A 24,660-nucleotide genomic window follows, 5' to 3' on the forward strand; every position below is an offset into this window, starting at 1 on the left:
ATGACTGTCAAGCTGCTGCTTTTTCATTCCCAAATCACTGATTTACACTCTGATCCAGATTTTAAGGGAATCTTGGGCCAGTCCCTCCCTGCTACTTATACATCACCTTACATTTGCATACCCATTTCAGTTCATGCTCTTGGACTCTATGATGGTTTAAAGGCTTTTATCTTTTTTGTTTAGTGGGTGGGCTTGGTTTGTTGGGCGGGGGGTTGTGCTTTCAATTTCTTATCTTTAACTTAAAAGTAGAAAACCTGATACACACAGTATCTGGCAGGATGCAGCTGTCTGGCACATTGTGCATTGGATACTTCAGATAGGAAAAAAAAAAAAAATAATCCTACAGTGCAAAGTATAAAATGGAGTTTTTAATGGGTTGAATATTAGTAGGGGTGAAAGTAAGAATGCTAAATACCTGTTATTTAGTTATTATGTTGAGGTGTAATAAGCACGTTGGGTACTAAGTAGGTGTTTTAAGCTTATGGATATGACAGATCTAATGTGAGTGTTACTCACAAAACCACGTGTCATGTTGATAAACCTGGTGACTTAAGTCACAGTCAGTCCCCATAAAATAATACAAAATAGTATAAAACATAGATAAATGTGTTTAGATATTTTTGTGAACCTGGAAAAATGGTTCTACCACAGAAAATAGTTCAGCATGTGAAGAAAATGAAACAGTTGGGCAGGTTTTTTTTTCCAGCTCAGTACCTTTTGTAACTTTTTACAGTATCTTTAATTAATCTATAAAATGATATGCAACTAGTTTTGAGAACTCTGTGTTCACCAAGATATTCTCAGTATCTCTAACAACTATGTTGTATTGTGCATTTGGCTCTGGATGAGTTGTTAAAACACAAATTACCTGCAGAGAGACAACTTGAGGGAAGTAAAAGCAATAATTGTTATATTCTGTATTGCATAATGTTTAAATACAACAGGAGTAACTGTTGGTCTAGGCTGTTCTTGGCCAGTAGCATCCACATTCTGAGGTGATTGTTTTATTCGAAGGGCTGGATAGCCATTGCTGCTCTAAATTACTCTGTGAGCTTTTAAAAACAAAAAATCAAATTCTGCCTCAGGTCTGAGTTTTCTAGGACTTGCATGTATGTGTGAGAGAGTGGATTTAAGACCTGCACACTCTGAATTTATCATGTCTAAGGGGAACAGTGTTGGAAGAGGGCAGTAGTGCTGTGTGGACTAGGATACAGGAGGAGGAATTGTTGCAAAACCTAATCTGCAGTGTGGTTGTAGATGCCATCCATATTCACTACTGTAGTATCAAAGCAACATGCATCCTTTTCTCCTTGCTACTTCAGGAATGGCTAGTGAACCAGTGAAGTCTACTCGCACATCCAAAATCTTTACTTCACCTTCAAAATACCTGAAGCTATTAGGATACCAGCAGTACAAGATATTCTAAATATTACATGTTATTGGGTAGTTAAATGATTAGAAAATTACTTTAATAATAAAAATCACTTTATTCTGTGTCGCTTATTGTGAATTCCTACCTCCTCCCCACCTTTTCTGGCTAGTCAAGCACCTCGCAGACATCTTAAGAGTTTATTTCTACTGTGCTCTGACACAGTAGGGAAAGGCTAGACTGATTTTGCTCCTGACGAACTGAGACACAGACCTACAGCATCCAAATTAAAGGCAATGTTTGCTGTAGGGTGAGTTTGCCCTCATATCTAGAGCTGTGAGGCAAATTAGTGGCAGAGCTAAGGTTAAACCTGCCATTTCAGATTCTGATCTAGCATTTCAGCCACAACAGCAGCATTAGATTTTTTTTTTCCTTTTATTCCTTTTAGCTTTTTTTCGTGTTGCTGTTAGCTTCCTTCTTGTAAATACTGTGGTAAGAAGGAATGTGCCCAGTCATCCTCTGACCTGATTACAAGGATGAAGGAAGTTGGAAATGTGGGCTAGATATTCCCATGTATTGCCACTCACTGAAAACCCAAAATAGATTACTAATATTTTTGGCTGATGACTAATACTTTGCAGTGATCTGTTCTGTTATCTATGCTTCATGCTTGAAGAAAATGTGACCGACTGGTTAAGAGACTGACTCATGATTTTGCACAAATGTCATTTAACCCAAATGTCCTTGTTCCTGATCCTTGTTAAATAAATAGATAACTCAGAAAGACAGCAGCATTAACATAGCCTGGTTTTAAGTTATTAGCAAGGAACAGAGCAGTAGCTGACTGGTTGCTGTCTGACACTACTTCTATGCCAAATGCTTGTAAACATCATTGTTTTAGAGGCTCTGCAAAATTAAGTTGTACAGCTTCTAGTTACTGTACCTTTAGCTGATTTGGCAGCTCAGCTGCCACTAGAAACTTGAGCATTCATTAGCATTTCATGAGCCTTTAGACAATATCCCTATCTGTCAGTTCAGTTCTTTCACTGACAATAGTGTTAATGATTTAAAATATTCAGCAGTGTAACCAGACAATGTCAGCTAAAACGGAAAATGCTGCATTTGCATTCCTGGTGTCATGCAAAGCCATTTCAACAGACACTGAGCTTATGGCAGAGAAGCATTTTAATCCTTTTTGTGGTGAGTGGTGAGAATTACTATAATAGCCCATGAAGAAAACAAGATATGGAACTTCACAGAACAGCAAGAAATGTTATATAGAGGAGGGGGAATGATCAAAAATATGTTTTAATTTCATAGAGCATCCTTATACTTAACTGTAATGGGCCAGCTTATAGAACAGTGGTGCATAGAACACATCCAGTACGTTTTACTATTTTATGGCATTCATTCCTATGCTTCTACCCCTTTAAAAAAGAATAATTGATTGTTGTGTATGTCCCTGAGCAGTATGACAGGATGACTTTAGGTAGAATTGTGAAGATTCAGATCGAGTAACAAGTTGTTAGTGCAGCAAAAGTAGTTTTCTTTATCTTTCATCGTTCATAGTCATTTAGATACTTGTTTTTCACACAGTGTCGCAGTTACTAAACCAGGATCTATGTCTGGATGCGTATCAGACATCTAACTTGAAATGCTTGTAGATGTCATAAATCATCACATCCATAATAACCTAAAAGATAGACCTCTAGATTACCTAGCAAATCTGACTATTGTAGATGTACCCGGCCACCTATGCCAAGAGTCTCTTCTTTAAATGAAAACAAGTAGGGCCATGCAAGCATTTCTACATTACCTTCCTAGCATGCTTCAGCGCTCATCTAAAGAGAGCATGTATTGACAGAGTTCACTTAGGGAAACCTCAGACAGTGCCAGCTATGAGGAGATGTGTTAGACTACAGCATGAGAGCATGCGCTAGCTGCACTGGCCACTGAATAGTTGTCTGGAGATGGCTGTCTCTGGTTTATGTGAAAATGTACTCAGAGTGTATTGTAATGATCTTGTGTAGAAGGAGGAGGGAACATTGCCTCCACACACACTGGCTCTATAGTGTTTAGATGGAACTTGGTGCAGCTGGAGGCAATTTCCTTTGCTGTTTACTGAAATCTGTTCAACTGCTTATTTAAATAGGAATATCAGGGCTGAATCTTAAACTGGTGCAAGTGTCAATGATGTATTACAATGATGAACTGTGAGAAAGCAAGAATAAAAATAAGATGGGAGTAGAAAAGTAAACTGACTCTGTATAGGTGTTTTTAGGGTGGGTTTTTTTGTCTGGCTCCTTCTTGTGATTACTTACCATCAGAAATACTAAGTTCTTATGTACTTCCATAGATACCTCCACATGGTGGATCTTCTTCCAATGTGAATGGTGTACCTGAATCAATCCATTGCCAGAGTCCTGAAGGTAGGACACCGATAATTGCTAACAATCATTGCAATAATTTTGTTGTAGGTAACAGTTGGTTTAGCACCTTTAGGTGGTTTCTGATGACTCCAAATCGGTTTTTGTTCTGAGATGTTTGATACCTTGTCGACAACCTTATTTTGGAAAAATTGTTATTGCGTTTTCTACATCAAGGCAGTAAAGCTAGGAAATAAATTTTGTTCTTTTTTTTTTTCGTCAAGTGGTAGCATATTAGTGGACCCTGCTCTTCAATAGTCACTATTAGGAATTTGAGTGATTTTGAACACAACCTGCAGAATATCACCAGAAATGTGTTTGTGGCTGGATTGAAAGTGGAGCCCTCCTCAAAACAGCACATTGTGCTTCAGGTAGAACCACTAGCCCATCAACTGACCTTAGCTAAACTTAACCTTTCATTCCTTATCTCTTTAAAGCAATGTTGGTTTTTTTATTATTTTAGAATTTCATTTTAGAATCAATTTTTAAATTTAAAAATACTGAAATAAGCAGTTATCAAACTTATTTGCATTTTGGATGTTTCAGCAACAGCTAAGGGAACTTGAAGGAATTCAGCAGATAGATAAAACTTTTGGTTCTTTTACATGCATTGTAGATGAATCTTATTTGCATTTTTGCTTTGAGTATGCAAAAAGATACTTCAAAAAAAGTATTTTGAGTTCACAAAATATTTAGGCTAAGGACTTCTAATTGCATTCATTACTTTTAGAATATGTCCGCACAAAAACATAGTAATATTTGATTTGTGTGTTAAAAGGTCAAACAACTCTGATTAGTCTTAGTTTGTTCTTTCTTGGTTTGAGATAAAAACAAAGGAATAAGCTGTGAAGAAAACAGCTTACTTTTAAGTTTTGTTTTGCATTTGTGACTGTTCTGTATCTGTGGAACCCACTGGGGATTTATTACATCCTGCTGACGCTTCTCTTCAGCTTGAATCATTGACCTTCCTTTTTTGCAGGTGTGAATGGAAACAAGTGCTCAGGGTCATCTACCATTCTTGAGAAGTATAAAGTGGGGAAGGTGATTGGTGATGGCAATTTTGCTGTTGTAAAGGAGTGCGTAGAACGGTGAGCAAGTAAACTGTTCAGTACTGCTGTTTATTTTACTGGATAAAGCCCTGTGCATTAGGATAATTTCACAGAAAATGTGATGAGATGAAAGCATAGAGCAGTTGCAAAGATATGCCTACACTTCAGGAGAACTAGGCATAGCAAAACACACAGAGCTTCCTATGTATTATTCCAGCAAAGAGATATGAGACCAGCAGAGGAACATGTCTTCTTATCCCAAAAACTAAAGGAGGTATCACCTTCTAATGGAGGCTCTTAAGGAAATCCCACAGATCTTCAGAAACCCCCTCACACAACAGACTGTTGTGGATGGCAGGAAACTGTATGTGGCATCTCAACAGTCTTTGAGGCACCCCCCCCTTCTGCCTCAGCAATTCTGCTGCTGTAGTATCCCTACTGCCTGCTGCTTAAATGATTTTTCACAGCTTTCAGTATACTGTGGGCAAAGTATTCTTAAAGGCATGCAGTTGGTGGCTGCTAGCCTGTGCTGCTGACTCCCCAGTGCTTGCTTCTTCTGTGAGGTAGTGTGGTGAGCAGCCAGAGACTTTTCAAATCAACCTTTCAATATTCCAGACTCTGAAATACTCTTGGGCCTTATTTGCCATGGGGTAGACAGGATACCTTTACAGACCTGTGCTGTGTTACTGCCCTTCCTCTGCAAGCTTTGTGTCACACTTTGCTGCTAGTGCAAACATAACAGATGATTTGACTGTCACTTTCTTAGTGTATTTTTTAGAACCACCGTCTGCTGTCTTCATCAATCTCAGAGTTATGTCAGCTTCTTAAATATTATGAGGAATCTCCAACTTGTACGCAAATACAGCAAATGCCTGTGAAAACCATAAAGGTTACAGAAACAGTTTCTATTATTTGGTCCTCATCTGCTGGTTTTATTTAAATGAAAAGAAAGATAATTATGAATGGAAACATCTCATTCCAGTCTTAGCAGATCATAGATGCACAGATACTTTTGCTGAGTCATCCAAATGGACAAAAAGGGTTGGGTACTGAGGCTGAACCTGGGGCCTCCTCTACTGAAATATAGGTGAATGGATCTTACAATCCATAACTTTCTGCAGCCATTATTGCTTTTTCTCAAGAGAATTGTTTCTTCATACTGTATCTGCATTATTTCTCTCCATTACTGAGAATAATATTGGCAAGTGGTATGTAACACAATGTCTAATATGCCCTTCTGGTTTATAGCAGCACATGACAATTGTTATTTTTAATACTTTTTTGAGAAAGTGATGTACAAGCATGCAAGGTTTATAGAGTAAGGAATAAAGACTGAGGTGGCAGCTCTTAGAGATATTAGCTGAGTACAGTGCTTGCTGATAAAGAAAAAAATGACTAAATGTGATCTCACTATGCTACAATTACTACTCCAAAAAAGCTCCCGTTGCATGTGCAGGTTTAAGATAATGCTTCTCATCAGTGTTAACATCTAGACTCCAAGGTCTTGATTTTTTTTTTTATTTCTTTTTGAACAGTTTCTGCCAACAAACTCTGGTTCCTGACAAGCATTACATCAGTGTGTAATCATGTCCCTACTGGTTTAAAGACTGCAGGTCTGTTACAAAAACTGTGAGAAGACAATATAGCCAGCTGAGTTGCAACTGGATTTCTGTCCATTTCATTTGGCAAGAAGCTACACATAAAAGGCTTGAGTCAAACTATATAGAATAGAATATTTCAGTTGGAAGGGACCTACAATGATCATCTAGTCCAACTGCCTTACCACTTCAGGGCTGACCAAAAGTTAAAGTATGTTATTAAGGGCATTGTACAAATGCCTCTTAAACACTGACAGGCTTGGGGCATTGACCCCCTCTTTAGGAAGCCTGTTCCAGTGTTTGACCACCCTCTCAGTAAAGAAATGTTTCCTAATGTCCAGTCTAAACCTCCCCTGATGCAGCTTTGAACCATTCCCACGTGTCCTGTCACTGGATCCCAGGGAGAAGAGATCAGCAGCTCCCTCTCCACTTCCCCTCCTCAGGAAGCTGTAGAGAGCAATAAGGTCACCTGTCAGCCTCCTTTTCTCCAAACTAGACAAGCCCAGAGTCCTTAGTCGCTCCTCACAGGACATGCCTTCCAGCTTTGTTGCCTTCCTCTGGAAGCATTCAAGCACCTTCACATCCTTCTTAAATGGTGGGGCCCAGAACTGCACGCAGTACTCAAGGTGAGGCTGCACCAATGCTGAATACAGCAGGATAATCACCTTTTTGACATGTCCCCCTAATCCTCACCCAGAGGCTGTCAACTACATCATCACTAACTGCAAGGGCTGTACAATCAAACCTCTCCCTTACATACAGTACAACACCTCCACCTCACCTGCCCTGCCTATCCCTCCTGGACAGCCTGTAGCCCTCCATCCCAGCACCCAGCTGTGGGACTCATTCCACCAAGTCTTACTAATACCAATGACATTGTAGCTCTGAGAGCTGACCAACACTTCCTGTTTGTTTCTCGTACTGTGTACATTGGCGTACAAGCATTTCAGATACGCTCCTGAGCTCTCCGTGCTCCCAGGAGCAGTGTAAATGTTCCCACTAGCATTGCCATCCTCAGGCAATGCCATGCCAACCCTTAGCTTACCTACTGCAATCCTGTTGGTATCTCCTTCCCCCATCAATTCTAGTTTAAAGCTCTCTTGATCAGCCCCACCAGCTTTTGCCCAGAGATGCGTTTTCCCCATCAGGACAGATGGATCCCGTCAGGCCTCAGCATACCTTGTCTCTCAAAGGCTCTTCCCTGGTTTAAAAACCCAAGGTTTTGGCACAGGCACCAAATGAATGGTGCTTCAGTGTTTTGCCATGCGTCCTGAAACTGGCCACAGATCCTTTGTTATCTATAGAGTGAACAACATTCATGAAAAATAACAGGTTGAAAGCATAAGATAACATAATTTATTATTTTCAGGAGTATCGACCGTGCATTTTGGAAATCACTTAAGTTCTGCTGAATATGGGACAACGGCTGCTAAGTCACTTGGGTTTCAGAATGTCATCTGTGCTTTTTGGAATGAGGGAACTGGACTAGAAAAACAACCTTCCAATTATTTAAAAAAAAAAAAAAGCAAAATTAAACTTAAAAATCTAGTTTTGTATGTGATCCAATCTTTATGTTTAGTGAAGTATTATTAAATGAATTTTATATAAAATAAATATACAACAATAGTTGCTAATAATAACAATGAGAGAGGAGATGCCGACTATAAATGCTTGTCTTTTAATTCCTATTAATTATTATACTTCATTTCTAATCATGTTGTGCTTAGAAGCCTTAGTTGCGGAGCCAGGATCCTATTATACCAGCTGTTCTACAAAAAGAATAAGATGGTCTCTTTGGGTAAAGGGTGCCTATATGTCTTTATATGAAGACATGAGTCAACAGATGGACACTGACAGCTAGACAGAAGAGTACCAGAAACCTGTCAGACAATACTCATGTATGATAGGCAGTGGTAGTAGCACACAAATTATGTGGATGATATCCAGGGTTTTTTCTAGGGTGCTGTAGTAAGGGACATTTGCAAGAGGGATTTGAAGTTGGTTGATGAATTGGCTTTGTGAATGTTAACTCCTCTTTCTACATAGCATAAGTACGAAAGGTTTACCAAGTGGGTTTTGCAGATCAGTTGTTGCAGGCTTTCAGACAATGCACTTAACTTAGTATAACTCATAAATTGTGATTCTGAATCAGTGTACACACTGTATTCGTAGTAGATTTTGCATCCGGTCTATAATATAAGAGAATAAGAAATGGCATTTCACAGATACCGTTTAGATAACACTTCTATCTAAAGACCAGATCAGGTTGTAACTATGACAACCTCGCGGATACAGCTGCACTTTCAGAGCAGAGATTCTCTACTGCATTTTTTCACTAATGGATAAATGGAATGCGAGACATCATTAATTCAGTTCCTTTTTTTGTAGGGTACTAATTTTGACTAGTTATATCTAATGCCAAAAGTATAGTGAAAATTAACCTGGAAGTTTAAAAACATTCCTGACTTTTGCTTTTTTAACTGCCTCCAGTGTTTTTTACCATACATGCCAGTGGTCTTCTGATGCAAATGGAGTCTGTAGGTACTGACACAACACAAAATAGTAGCAACAGGGTCTTATGCCATTTTCTTGTGATTTTTAATTAATCATTAATATAAGTAGTAATGTCTTCTTTGATAAAAAAAAAGATAATTCATTTGTGTTGCTTTTTTCTCTCATTTTCTCCCCTTCTTGGAGACAAAATGCAAATAAGAGCTCCTTTCTGTGAGAGTATTTACTGAAAACAGTAATCCTTTTTACTTTGTATATAACCACCCTCTTAAAAGTCATGGGACTTTAGATGACTGCTATAGAATTCTATAGAATACTAAAAAAAAGTAAAGAATGAATGAAATACAAAAGGTTAAAATTAGTGCCTAATAAATTCTGTGGGATTTTAGACTAGTCCGTAATTAACTATAGGTTTTTAGCTGCTGAATCCTACTGAATTTTTCCACTAGGGTATCATTCTTTCTTCTGCTCACTTACACATAAATGTGTATGATTTTATCTTTAAAGCCTACCAGTTGAACAAAACTAAGCGGAAGGCTCAAGACAAATTTTGCATGTTACATTAGAGAAGTGACAGAGAATTGTGCCAGGTCACAGAAGAATGAACTGCAGCTGGAGCCTGGGATTAATACACAAAGTGAGCTAGGTTGTGGTAGTCAGGGAAACAGAAGGTACAAATGCTGCTGAGAAAACAAAAAACAAAATCAAGTCGGTTCCGTGAATTTTCTGCCAGCAACCTCCATGGGTTAAGGCTTTCTATTATGATGATGTGTATTCTTACAGATGATGCCACAATTTGTTGACCAGTTTCTAATTAATGGTTCTCATATTTTTCTTGTTAGATCCACAGGAAAGGAGTTTGCACTGAAGATCATAGACAAGGCTAAATGCTGTGGAAAGGTAGTGTACAACAATTTGCATGTATAAGAAAAATAGCAGAAACAGCACTAGCAGCTGCTCATTAGTCATAAATGGTGGGTGTGTTTGGGTTTTCTGACTATTTTCAGAATATCTGTTTAACAGGATGATAATGTATGCAAGAAGCAAATAATAAAAGTAGTGAGTGTTAGTCTACTAGATAATAGAGTAAAAAACAAACTGTCTTCTGTTTTATTAGACTAACAACGAAAATGCAGATATGTGTCCAAAATATATTAGAAAGATTTTGATCTGTAAAATATGAGAGGGAATTTGCAGCTATATGTGTATTTATATAATTCCCATCCCTCTCTGCCTCTTATTTTTATCTTTTCATGGCTGTACATGCTCCTTTTATATGCAGAACATGGATTTGAAAAAAATTTTCTCAACCGTTTCTTTGTGTTTATGTAGTTTCACCATCCTGTATAACAAAGACTCTTAACAAAAGGGTTCCTGAAACTTTCTTTTTAATTCAAGCTAAAAAAAAAAAGTCCAAAATTGTCTCTCTAGCAGAACAGCTGGATGCTCATGTTACATTACATAATCAAAGCAAGTATCTGAAAGTGTCAGACCTCTTCTTCACCTTCCTCCCAAGTACAGAGATTTTAAAAAAGGAAGGCAAATCCTCCAACCTACAGCCAAGAATGTAAACTAAGTGTTGGAACAGATAACAACAAATTAAATACCTCTATTTTCACTGCTTGCAATACCTTAAAAACAAAGAGCTCTTGAGGAACTTATGAATCAAATGGATTATTGTTTAGTGTTAGCTAAAAGAACACTGAGGGCACAGTATTAATTAGCAATCAAATTCTAGATTAAAGTCTCTTTGAGAGTAGGAAATATGCCATTCTCTCAAGGATGACCAAAAAGATGGACTTTTTGATGCAAACACCTTATTTTTTTATGTAAATGATTGCACTGAAATGATTCTGGAGGTGACTTTGCAACCAAGTCAGGGTTTTAATTCAAAGGTACCCTTTTTGTCAATTACAATAAGTAACTGCTCTGAAGTGTAATTCAGAGCTCCAAATGCTGAATGTGACCTTGCCATACAGATTTGTTACATTTTCCTACATTCTTTGTATGGTAAGGAGCTATATATTACTGTACACTAATGCATTACCTGCTGTGATGACTTGCTTTAAGTAGAGGTCCTCAAACAGAAATGTTTTATCTATGTAGAGTTTAAACTGTGTATTAGGTGCTAGGAGATGTATGTTATTTAAGGGAAAATTTAGAAAGGAATCTTAAAAATGTATAATCACAAGAAAAAGTGCTAGAATTACCTTTTTGAGATGAAAATGTTGCCATTTCTTTGGCTGTGGAAAGGGTGACCCAGTGTGTTTCACTGCAAAAGGAAACTTTTGGGTGATGTGGACAGCTTGCAACTTTAGATGTGTTTTATTACTTGTCTAAGTCAGCTGCTTAGGTATCATAAATTAGAATGGTCTAGAGAGAGACAATCCATTTTATACAGCAGAGTTTAAACATATTTTCTATTTATCGTTCTCACTGCTTTAAAACAAATAATAAAAAAAATCAACCCCGTGGATGCATACTTGTCGGTTTTGAAAGGACCTGTGTCTGTATAGCTACATACAGATGCATGTGTATGTACAAGCAGAGGACTGTTGTTATGAAGATGTTTATACCTGTTAGGGCAGTGGCAGAACTGTCCAGGAAGAATTCCAACAAAGAAAATAATTAAATTTTACTACAGCTTGCTCCTTCCTTACTCCGTTTCACATGTTTTTAAGCCCTGCCTTAAAATCACCCATCTGGCCCATCAAGCCATATGCATGACTTCCATGTTGCTCACTGCTCTTTAGCCGTTTATCTTGGATGTCCTAAAACTTGAATCCATTTGATTAGTGTATCTTCCACAAGCAGCTTAAATGTTAGTTATACAATAATTTCTCTGTAAATAGATCATATTAATGTAGACTGAAATCTATATTTCACTATCTAGGGGAACATTACAACAAGTTTGAGAATGACTATTTTTTTACATGACAAAATATAGCAAAAACAGTGGGGTGGTTGAAAATAACTAACTATATATATTAGTCAGCATTTTGAGGACAGGTATTAAAACAGTAGCTCAACAACATGTTGGAGCCTTTTTAAAAAATATTATTACTGTTTATTTTAAATAAACATTACTTATACCTGAGCTTTATTTAAATCAATTAACAATTTAGTCAAGTGAAATAAAGAAAGCACAGGTAAAGCTATTGTGCCTTAGTTGTAATTAATGGATATAATAAATTTAATATGTTATCTGTCCTTTAGGTGGAAAAAGCTATAATAAGATTCTAGTTTTTGCTTGGACTCTTAATGATAGTTTTGAATTTACAGGCTTCCATCCATAAGTCTTAGTATGCTGTGGCTGTTCACTTTTGTCTGTTGATGAGATTCAGCATTGTGTTTAACAGAATTGCTTTGTGTTTGTTTGTTTTTTTTCTCCAGAGCACTTTGCTTGGAGCAGACATATGTTTGTTCAGAATGACAATTGATGCTCTTTCAAACTGAATTTCAAAGGTGTGACTGTTTAACCCGTATATGCCGCACCATATTCTCACAAAATGAGATGCACAAATGGCATGTGGTTTCTGAGTTACATAGCCACACACATAAAGCTTTGGCAAAACTGCCTATGCACAGCGGATCACAGCTACTTCTAGTGCTCTTGCTCACAGATGCATGAAGTGCATGCTACTAATCAGTGCATTAAACATGAATAAGTTCCAAGTCCAGTGACAAGATTTGTTATCTGCCAAAGTGTAAGGAAACTAGTATTTTATGCAAGCATTGTTACTTATTTTGCAGTGAAGCTAAATACAATATCTGTATTCCAATATTTATAACGGAAAATGCAAATCATTCTTCACATGAAAGGGGCATGTAATTTTCTTCACTCTCCAGTGTTAACCAAATGCTAAGATGTTCTAGAAAACAAAACATTCTGGAACTAATTTGTTCCTGAGACTCATTACTTCCTCAGAAGTATGGGGAAGGGGAAATTAAATTCAATCTGTGTGCTGTTAAACTGTTGGAGCTACAACAACTTAGCTGAGCTATTACATATTTTGCAGATTGTAAATGTGAACATCCATATAAAATGAACTGAAATCCATAACCAAAGCAGTTATAATATTTTTAATCTATATAATCCACAACTTTTTTAAAAAATAAAGTCCTTGAACATAAATCCTAGGTAATCTGTCCTTGAGTAACCTACACTAAATGAGAGGTGAAGGCTGGAGAGGATCAAGAACATGATAACTATTGATTGGGGGTGGCAGGTTACAAAGATCCAGCTTGGGGGCGGTGGGGTTCTGAACTTAATTTTACCTCATAATACCCACATAAGAATATAATCTGCACTTCCTGATTTGCTGTAATGTTCTGGGGTCTTTTTTCAGAGGTATTTCATTGGTTATGTGTGTGAAATATGGTATTTTAAATTAAACATGGTCAATGATGAAGTACAGTTGGGCTAAAATGCAAGTTAAAAACCAGCATCTGACAACAACCCTCTACTATATAAATTAAACAGCAAAAAGGGTGATCACTGATCAAATGATCAGTGGTCAGCTGATCAAAGGAAAAATGAATTGGCAATTTCATGTCTGTTCAGATAAACTTCGGTCCTCTTTTCTGTACAGGAACACCTGATTGAAAACGAAGTGTCTATTCTGCGTCGAGTGAAGCATCCAAATATCATTATGCTTATAGAGGAAATGGACACCCCAACAGAACTCTACCTGGTGATGGAACTGGTCAAGGTAAGACTAAGGAGACTTTTTTTTTTTTAATTCTCTGTAATGGTGTGAAATTGAGAAGTATCTAGGAGCTTTAAAATCTTGGGAGACATAATCAGTGATAACTGAGATAAGATTTCAGTGGCAACCTGCATTTTTAATCATGCAAATACTCTTGTCCCTCAGTTATATTAATGGAATTTACATCTCTTCAGTTGTAATTAGACTACTTACACAGATCTGAGGTAATTTTGCAATATGTGCAGTCTAGAGAGAAGTGGATAATGGTTTTTATATCATGTTTACAATATGTGGGGGTAATAGCAATATGCATTTACTGACAGAACACCTGCATTTATTTCACTAATATCTTTATTTAATAACTTGCTTTAAAGAAACAAATTCTTTTTAATTAATTTATCTTAGTAGACAATAGATATAACAAATAGTTTAAACTCAAGTGTTTATGGTCCAGCAAAATTAAAACTCAAAAAATCTCACCTGTTTTGCTTATATCAAACATTCACCCTTCTTATTTCCAGTCACCAGAAAATAGATGCTGCTTTCATACATGTACAGAGAAAACAAAAATCTTCATTTTGCTGTCACCTTGTGAGCCAAAACCACAAGTTGCACCAAGTTTTAGTCATGCACTCTCTTGTCTGTGTTCTGTACATACTCAGCAACACTGTACATGAGCTTGATTGGCATGTCAGATACAAATAATATATATCATCATCATGACTTTTTATTTCTGTCTGAAACATTGCTAGATTCAAGAGTCCCTTCTAGAATGGTTGCCAGACTGGGAAACTCTGAAGAAAGTCTGTAGTTGTTGAATTCATAATTTCTGTAGCCTATCCATGTCTCTTCCTTGCTAGAAGTTATTTTTATATAGTAGAAGCTTTTTTGGTTTTAAGACACTATTTTTTTTATATTTTAATACACCACCATCTTGGCCTGTATTTCCTGAATTGCTGCCTCTCTTCCATGTGTATTGAAATGCTTGGAATGCCACCCACAGCTCAGACAGATCACTCCTACAGATGTATCCAGGGTAACCATCATAGAGACACCCGCATAAAATTTGTGTCAATAACTGGAAATGCTGCATCAGTAACACACTTACATATTGTTATGTATTCGAAGAGGAATAGGGCGTCTATAATCAGACTGCACAACTGGCACATTCAGAAATCACCTGTAGGTTCTGCACTCTAGGTGTGTCATAGAATCATAAAGTCATTTAGGTTGGAAAAGATCATGCTTATGCTGTTTGTCCTCTTCAGCTATATTTATTTGATATTTCTGCAATATCTACAGAAATTCCAATTTGCAGTTCATTACAATTGCTGAATATTTTTTACATTAAGCTTTTTATTATTAGGTTAATTTACATTACTTTAGGCTTTTCTCAAAATCAGGGCTGGTTTTTGCTATGCAAAGGTATTATATTGAATAGATGAAGAAAAGGGAAACTGTATGCCTGTACCTGTAGGTAATATAAATGAGTGATCAAAGGTAGGAAGATCAACAGAATGAAATCAAGGCAGAGAAGAGCTGTATTTGCCCAAACTCAAACACCAGAAGCCTGGAGTACAGTTGAGAATTTAATGCAGATGACCCAAGTCCCAGTCTGGTGTCTTCGTGACAAGATCATCTTTCAGCAAAATAATTTTTTTACTGTTTAACAAGCATTTGAGCATGCCTTTTGTACAGGAAGATTTTACACGGCTTTTTTATGAAATACAGTAATCTTAATTATTTTTCATGTAGTGATCTATTATCTTTCCATTACTTTAGGGAGGAGATCTATTTGATGCTATCACTTCTTCTACAAAATACACAGAGCGAGATGGGAGTGCAATGGTTTACAATCTAGCCAGTGCACTGAAATACCTTCATGGTCTCAACATTGTGCACAGAGACATCAAGCCAGAAAATCTCCTGGTATGTTCCATTTATTTTCTAATATTTTCTCTTACTTTGTTCTCATTAATGCAACTGCTTGTATATAAATGTCAAGGAGCTGAGCAGAGAACAGCAGGAATATTAATTTAGAGTAAGTATGTATGAAATAAATCTTCTGCCATGAGATAGCAATCAGAATAACCCAAGTGAGCTGTGCTCAAACCTGTCCTTAGACCTATCTTTATTTACATTTTGATTGGCTGCCATTTGGATAAGCAGGAGTATTGTCTCACAAAACAACGAATTTTAAAGCTATGTCAATGAATTATTTATTATAGTTTGCAAGTGGGAGAAAAGGTGGGCTGAGTGCCATTTCTTTGAATGATCATATGGTTATCAAGCAATTTTTTTTTCTTTTTCTTTCACTGTCATAGTAGGAGCATCTTTCTGGTGATTTACCACTATTCTAGCCATGAATTAACTCTGTACATACATTTATTTTGTCCTAGGGGACTGACTACTTTTGTTTTCAGCAGAGACATAAAATAACTGTGTTGACAAGAATTACCATGAAGTCTGCTTTGGGAACTGCTTAGACTACAGTTCACAGAATGGGAACAGCGTGCTATCTTGCTTATACACAGAGGTTATACTTACATATTACATATTGGGTATTAGATATTACGTGTTGTGCACTGAACAAACAGGGCCATAATGTCCCCTGCCTGAGCTACTGTAGTCAGGAATGCCAGTAGCTTTCATCCACACTTGGTAGGCATTTCTCAATCCTGTTTAATGAGCTTGCATCTAGAGTAGGAGTCATGGCTTATCCCAGGCTGGATTTTGAACTATTACAAGGATAGGGCTATAAGCTGAAAATATTTTCCAATTAATAGTCAATTCTTTCCCAACTAAATTCTACTGACTGTGTTCAGCAATTTAAATAAGCCCTCAAATAAATCAGATTGTTTAGCAAAAGGAAGCAGGGCGGGGGGCTTCTCCTGGAAAATGTGGTCACATCAACATGGCACTTAAGAGAAAGAAAGTGAAGGTGGAAGTCTTACTACTAGTAGGTGCATCTTCAAACACAGTCCAAAGAAATTTTAAGCTCTCGTTAGTGATTGAATCAATTATAAATAGGCACAAATGTCCTTTCTGCCTAGAAAGCCTAAAGAAATGCAAATCTTATTCACTGTGATTGACAGTGGCAGAATGTTAAGATAACGTACTGGTATTGAATGCAAGTAATTCCTGTCAGTTGCTACCTATAATTGCAAGTAGTTAGTTCTTTTGCATAGGGTCATCCAGCTGTCTGAATTACATTGTCTTCACTAGCCATGCCTTTAAACATAAAAACACTAAGAGTAATAGCAGATATGAAGGTGTTATATCAAGGAGAACAAGTGTTTCCATTAATGATATGAATTACACATGGGAATGAAGGAAGGTATTGCTGCCTTGGCAGTATTCAGTTGTTTGAGGAAACCAAATAAATTCAGCCATTCTGGAGATTCTGGAGTCCTACATTATAGAAACTAGATCCCATTGAAATCATGTTGACATAAACATTTTACTTTAAGAACAAAACAGATTAATTTATTAGGGATGTTTCCTTTGGTGTTGGTCTGGTTTGATTTACTCTTGCTATCACTGTCATATAACACTTTTGTTTCTGTTAAAAATTTAGCTTCTTTCATCAACAAAATGACTCAGAACAAGATGTGCTAGATTCTTTATGGGGCTTTTGGTAAGATCCACTTGGATCTGCACAGAAACCTAAACATTTCTCAGTCAGATTTCTCACTCTTGTACTGAACTTGCCTAGACTAAGCTTAGGGAAGACATTTGCCTATGAAATATCCAATACGCTAACTGACTAAATTTATGCTAAGTTAGTGAGAGATGTTAAACAAATCTGTAGCTGCCAATCCCATTTTAAACTCATCAAATGGAAGCATAGTATTATATTTTTCTTAATATATTTAAAACTTCTCAGCATTCTAGGATTGGGTTTTCTTTTCCCCCTTTAGCTGCTTGAGGGTATATCATGGTCTGACCTACATAGCTACCAGACAGCTCGGTTGAACACTAGCTCCAGCCACACTGTGGCAACCAATGGTCATACCATTTTTCTCTTCTTTCCCTACAGGGCTGTGGAAGTTACCTCTTTTTCCCATCTCCTTGGTGCGATGATTATTATTTTCCAAACAAATTAAAGCATCTAAAAAATGCAGATCTTCTCCTCCTCATTCTGTTTTTATTTTGCGATTCTAGGTATGTGAATATCCAGATGGAACCAAGTCTTTGAAGTTAGGAGACTTTGGACTGGCAACTGTGGTTGAAGGACCTTTATATACCGTCTGTGGTACACCCACATATGTGGCTCCAGAAATCATTGCAGAGACAGGGTGAGGATGACTAAGACATAGGTCTTGTAACCAGTTATTTTTGGCAGGTAGCTCCTAACTGTTGTAAGAACTATAATGCTCTAATAGGATGGTCCTCCATATTTTTGTAACCAAGCCATCTATGAGAAAACAGACATCATTCAGTTCCTTGAAGAGGCCAGCTTCCTTGCTCACCCTGCTCCCAGAATTCACCTTTGTCTCGTTACCATCTCCCTAGGATCAGCGCTGGCACAGTAGAGTTTCTTGGTTTGTGTTCCCTGCCTCACCTCACGATTCAGAGCCCATTATACCAGCTGTGGCAGCTGCCTGGGGCAGAACAGACAAGCAAAACACAGTGGTCATGTTTGTTAGAAACGGAATAATTTATATTGGAAGAGACTCTAGAGGTCACCTAGTCTAAACCTGTTCTCAGAGCAGGTCTAATCAGATCACGTTGATTCAAGTGATCCTGTTTGGGTGACACCTGCTATTTGATAACTGTTGGTTTAATTAAACAACCCCGTTTTCCTGAATTTAACACAGGGTTGTATAAATACAAAATAATTTGGTAAAATGGTAGAATTTCACAAGTCGTCTTTCCTTTTTAGACCTATTAGACATCCATTCCATGCTAGCTGACTCTTGACATAGCTGTGACCATTCCAAATTTGGTCTTCATGATGGAGGGAGGTTTGTTGTATTGTTTCAAGCATTGTTCAGTGCATTTGTCATATGGACAAATATTTCACAGCTGCAGTGAGCTCAAACATCAAAGAGCACTTCATCTGCATGTTTTAGGTCTTGACAGACTGAATCTACTGGATAGAAAAGAATAGGAAAGGCCTCTTTTTGACCTCTAGTGTTTTAATTTCTGTGCTTTAAAAGAAAAGTGCAGTTCTTTTTCCCTCTGTTACTCACTCAAGAGACTGGAGAATTGGTATCTTTCTTGTTGCTTAGCAACATATGATAACCTTAGAGATAGTTACTCCAATATGAGAACTGAGAAAGCACATCCTTGTCTTTTATCATTAGTGATTCTGGATTGGGAAACCTTGATGCTGAATTGAATCTGGGTATATTCAGAAGACCCTGGAGAGCCTTGAGGCTTATGCAGGGGTGGGGGGGGGAATCAATGAAAAATGATGTTATCATGGTTTCCAAAAGACTGTGAAGGATGCTAAGTAAAATGATGCTTAGGTATAAAATACATTTCCACATCATCAGCAAGTAACTTAGAACATATATATATATATATTCAATATATATACATGTAACAATATATATTCATGTAAATGTAATCATTTGATTGGAATGACTTTTTTTTAATCCAGCACAAATAACACAGTCTTGTTTTCTCAGATATGGCTTAAAGGTGGATATCTGGGCTGCAGGTGTGATCACATACATACTGTTATGTGGATTTCCACCATTTCGCAGGTGAGTATTCCTGTATGTCAAAGGGAAAAATAGTAAAGAACCAAGTTCTTTCTAAGCGAGTCTTACCTATCTCCCTGAAGAAGGCATCTTGGGGAAAAAAAATTGATCAGATAGATTGACACATTTTCTTTACCCTTTTGTTCTTTTTTAAAATTGTTTTCACATGTTCCTCTTGTCGGTTTTGGGATCAATTTTACTTATTTTTCTAAGGGAGCGACTGGTTTACTGCTGTGTGGAGGGATATGGTGGTGTGAGGGCATAGTTTCTTTTCCTTTTGTCTGCAATGTGTATAGCAGTTCAATGAACGTGTATACTTTGCCCTCTAGTGTTTCTGTTTGGACACAGCAGCTTACTGGTTTGTAGTGTTGAGGGTGAAGGTTAATGGCAAAACTGAGGTGAAGGGAAGAATTTGCTTATGTTGCATTTTTAGCCTTGTTAATCTTTTTGATAAGTGTCATATGAGCGATGGAGTTTGCAAACATGATTCTTGCTACTCAGTGTCACAGTATGTGTGAGTTCTACTAAAAATCGAATGGATATTCTTTGTGCCTCAGCAATTTTTTTGCCAGGGAATGAGAGGGAATTGGCACATTTTAATAGGGAATTCTCCTCTTAACTTATAAGTTATTTGTGCACAGTCTGTTTGTCCATTTTTACAGCAAAATACTTAGTTTGTAACTAAAAATCACCAGACTGAATATTTTGCAAAGAATACAATATAAACAATTGTCAATGGAAAAAATTATCATTTAGTTTAGGTATTTGTTTTTTGCACGTGGTTAGTTCATGTTTAAAACTGAAAACATGTTTTGAAAGATATATTCTACAAAAAAATAGCAATTGCTTCAAATAGAGTTTGGGGGCTGGGCATGGAGAATATCCATACCATGCTATTAGAATCAGGTCTTAACCAAGGTTAATAAATACTTATTGCAAAACCAAGCCAAGAGGTAAATTGTTCATTACAGAAATAGGTTGGGTGGATGTTCAAAGTGGCTAGGGGTAACTAAGAGAAGTTAAAAACCAAAAAACCCACTGCCGTTGGTCCCTGAATATTCACGATACCATGGGTTTGATACAAAAGTAGTTATTCTTTCAATATCAGTAGCCTGATATTGAATACAATATTCAGTAAACTAAATGTATCGTGTTTTCCATATTTCCTCTTTGGATTTTGAAAATTCTCCTGTTGTGATGATAGTTTAACAGAAAAGGCTCATTTCTCTACACTTCTTCCTCCTATCATATGCTTTCTGTAGCAAGTCCTTTAGAACTAGGCTGCAAGTGACTTATTTTTTAACTACCTTTCCTGTTCCTGTATGTTAGATATGCAGTCCCTTTTCCAGTGGAATTCCTTTCACCTCAATATATTAGTTTTTCTGTTCTCATCACTCCTGACAGCGTAACTATGGCAAACACCTCAGAAGTGCTGCCACTGTATGAACTTGCAAATTATGCATTTATAGTAGTTGATATAACATAATTTCTGTTCCATCCCCAAATCAAGTTAAAAATTCACATGACAAATTGACTTCTTTCTCATTATCTTTTTCATTACTGCTGTTCTACAGTGAAAACAACCTTCAGGAAGACCTCTTTGATCAGATACTTGTTGGGAAGCTGGAATTTCCTTCTCCCTACTGGGATAACATCACTGATTCAGCAAAGGTACTGATATGTTTTCCAACCTGAAACAGTGTTTCTGACAAGCCACTGAAAAGACTGTGCTCTGTTGGAAAGGCAGAATAGAACATTCAGAACAGGCTCTTACCCACTTCTAGCTGCTGTGCCTTTTTAGTTAGCTGGCTTAACAGTGCTTGATGAAAGCTCAGGTTTTGCAGGCCAGCCATCATGTTATTGTCTGAGTAAGTAAGTGTGGCAGAATGCCAATTGCATTCAGTGAACATCACATGCTATTCAGTTTACTTAATGATGGACTATTATAGCAGGTTCAGTGCTTCAGCTGTAAAATAAGTGTCTCTGAATTTTTCCCTCCTATCTCTTCTAAAAAAGAAAAATTATTGTTTTGTGGACTGAATGCAATTGACATAATTTGTTCCTATTTTACTTGAGCCAGTTATTAGAACTTCTTTTCAAAAGATGCAGCCAGCTTGATTTGCCATTGCTAATAGTTCTTATGTTATCATTGCCATTTGTGTTTAAAATGATTGTCTGCAGGATAAAGGTTCCACCTTTTAAGCGCCACTTCTCAAGCTAATTCAGTAACGTACTCTGAATGATATCTGAGGACTCTAATTAGCAAGTGGAGATAGATTATTTGTTATCCAGCCAATGAGAAGTTGCATTTTTTTCTGCATTTCCCAATGGCTGTTTATCCATTTGCCAACATTTCCCAAGCCCCAATCATCTCATGCTCTTCCAGACATGCATTCTGAACAAACAAGGCCGTTGATCTTGGTACTAAAGGTGACTTTTCACTTCAGACTTACACAGACTAAATAACTTGGCTGGTTGGGAAACCTCTCACTTAGGTATGTTACTATCTGCCTGAAGAAGCCATTTCCCAAAACTGAAGTGATGAACAATCTTCTTGAAATACTCTTCATAAGAATATGAAGACTGACAATTTGGAGGCTATGAAAGTTTTTCGAGGAAGGATTTGGCTCCAAGTACATGAAGTTGTTCATTTGGGAGGGGGACATATTTGTCTTAATAGGCTCGTAGAACCAGGAATTACACCAGTAAACTAGTTGTTAGTTGCATAAGAAAAAACTTGAATGAATAAACAACTGATGAAAGTTGGTTTGGGTTTTTGGTTTGGTTTTTTTGTTGTTTTAATTATTTTACTGACTGCTTTGTATCAATGACCTCTTCAGGTTTGTCATATCTGTAGGCACCGTTAATGGAAGGCCCACGGAAGTGTTTGATAAAGCTAAAGACATCTGCTCCAGTGCCTCTAAAATACGATGAAAGCCACAATACCAAATCTTTTGAGATTAAACGTATAATTAGTAGAATTAAGCATTTTTCTCTATCTATTCACCTGCTTTTTCCTATACCAGGTGATCCTTAGCTGATGAAATGAGTTAAATGTCTTTTATTCTTCTGGAGCAACACAGAACAGAACATAGTTTTCAAACAATTTCAGCAGTTTCTTGCCTCTGATTTGTGCTCTTTATGTACTGTTACTATGTGCATGTACTTTGCCCATAGTGGATCTCATCTGTCCCAGGTTTGTTTTCATTTTGGTCACCTGCATGAATATATAGAGAACAAACTGGAACATTATAGCTGATTTTTTTTTTAACATTTCCTTTTCATCTGGTTTCAAAAGACTCAGTGAAACATGAATACAGTAAGGAAGTTGATATGAAATATGCTGTCCAACATACTCTTAAACCTAAAGGGCAAAGTTTTTATTCCGCTAAAGACACTGGTTCTGGCATCAGTGTAAGCTGTTTTTTCTTTCACCCAGGTAGCAAGAAAATTCCACTGAGAAGAACTTGGTGCAACAGTGTTTTCCATTGTAATATCCTTCCCCACCCTCCTTAAACTCTTCTTTTTTTTTTCCCCCTTTTTTTTTTTAATAAAGGAGTTAATTAGCCTGATGTTACATGTGAATGCAGAAGCCCGATATACAGCAGCACAGATCCTAAGCCATCCCTGGGTGTCAGTGAGTAAATTACATTTTACTTGTCTCTAATTCAATCTTAAATCTGTAAATCTAACCACTAAACTGTAGTTTTCAGAAGCAGCAATACACTTCTACTATGCCTATTTATGTTTATTGAACCACTAGTCCCATTTCCACATAAAAGAGAACAGCAAGAGTCTGAAGGTAGCTTCAGCTCTAACAGCACTGTTAGCTTCTGTGCTCTGAAAGAATAGTGAGGGTATCACTTGCTGACTGCAATTAGAAGGTGCTGGGGGTTGCTACAACCCTGCTTAAACATAACACAACAGGCAGATGTGTGACTTGGTCATCTTTTTTGTTATTTCACTTCCAACCTAGAAAACAGTCATCTCAAAAATGTGTATGTGGAAGCACTGTTGTGCATGTTGGCATCTTACTTGCTGCAATGCTACTTAAAGTATGATGTCATGTTTCTTGAAGCACTTCAAGCTTCCTAAGACAAATAAAATTAGCAAATAAAATATCTAATTTAACATAGGCACTAAGCTGATGGCTGCCAGGTCCTTCATCTTTTTGGGCAGCAGCAGTGGGGAACACCAAAGTGCATTTCTTATTGATTTAAAATCAGTTCATTATTAATAAATACTAGATTTACATGTACATAGTCAATGTTTATTTCCACACACATTTTAAAAGAGGGACTGAATATGATCTGTGGATTTCCCTCAAACAAGAGAAGACAGCTATAACGAGTGTTTCTATGCATAACAGCTCCTCTCAAATGTATTTATGGTACTGTATAATGTTGCCACACTTAGGATGTGATGAACCATTTAAAATGCTGATTTAAAAGAAAGCCAAATGACAGATATGCTTTTTATTTTTAACATGCTTGAATCAAACTTGCAGCTTATAACTGTGGGACAAATCAATGGACTGAAAGTATACAGTGCCACATGGCATTTTAAGAAATAGAAGTTCATACATAAAACAGTGGTTGCTACGTTCCTTTCCTCTGTAATTTGTCTTAACCCATTTGAACTGCATCTTATGTAGCAGAGTGCATTCACTTTTGGGCTGCCTGTCTGAACGCTTACTTCACATTAAAAAGCAGGAAGTATCTGAGGATAATAGAAAAAAATCTGGTTTACTCAGTTACATTCAAACATACTTTTGTTTTTTTCCTAACTTGAATATTGTGTTATTCTTATACAGGATGATGCTTCCCAGGAGAATAATATGCAAGCTGAAGTAACAGGTAAACTGAAGCAGCACTTTAATAACACCCTACCTAAGCAAAATAACACATCTGCTGGGGTTTCTGTCATCATGGTAAGAAAAATGAACATTTTTATACATTGATATCATACTTTGCATATTTTCCTAACAGTGCTCTATGGGCATGTGTGGTGCAAGAATAGCAAAAGCAAAGCTAGAATAGTCTCTAATTCTAGTCTTTATTTATGTATAGTGTGGAGTGTCTTATCATCGCTTGAGAGCAACCAAGTCTATCACAGTGTGCTAGCTAAGCTATAAAAACAAGCTTTCAAACAGAAACATGTAAACACTAAGTAGTTTGATGTTGAAATGAAGCTTATTAACGATTTGAAATCTTTCATTATAAAAACTGTAATTTTTTATCATACTGACCACCTAGTTAATTAAGTAGTCTCTTCCCCTGTGCCCGAC

General features: G+C 37.0%; 1 protein-coding gene across 3 annotated transcripts in view; it reads left to right on the forward strand.

The window, feature by feature from the left end:
- DCLK2 (doublecortin-like kinase 2) overlaps positions 1–24,660 on the forward strand; it is a 99,522-nt gene that overhangs the window by 69,768 nt on the left and 5,094 nt on the right. For all 3 annotated transcript variants that reach the window (XM_010576149.1, XM_010576157.1, XM_010576165.1), the window contains 10 exons: positions 3,726–3,798; positions 4,775–4,883; positions 9,796–9,853; positions 13,546–13,665; positions 15,445–15,591; positions 17,827–17,960; positions 19,299–19,376; positions 20,948–21,044; positions 22,930–23,010; positions 24,187–24,303. In XM_010576149.1, the coding sequence (XP_010574451.1) occupies positions 3,726–3,798; positions 4,775–4,883; positions 9,796–9,853; positions 13,546–13,665; positions 15,445–15,591; positions 17,827–17,960; positions 19,299–19,376; positions 20,948–21,044; positions 22,930–23,010; positions 24,187–24,303 (1,014 nt within the window). The remainder of the gene's footprint in view (positions 1–3,725; positions 3,799–4,774; positions 4,884–9,795; positions 9,854–13,545; positions 13,666–15,444; positions 15,592–17,826; positions 17,961–19,298; positions 19,377–20,947; positions 21,045–22,929; positions 23,011–24,186; positions 24,304–24,660) is intronic.

The sequence above is a fragment of the Haliaeetus leucocephalus genome, unplaced genomic scaffold (assembly GCF_000737465.1).
Source record: "Haliaeetus leucocephalus isolate CR32 unplaced genomic scaffold, Haliaeetus_leucocephalus-4.0 Scaffold21, whole genome shotgun sequence".
Taxonomy (NCBI): domain Eukaryota; kingdom Metazoa; phylum Chordata; class Aves; order Accipitriformes; family Accipitridae; genus Haliaeetus; species Haliaeetus leucocephalus.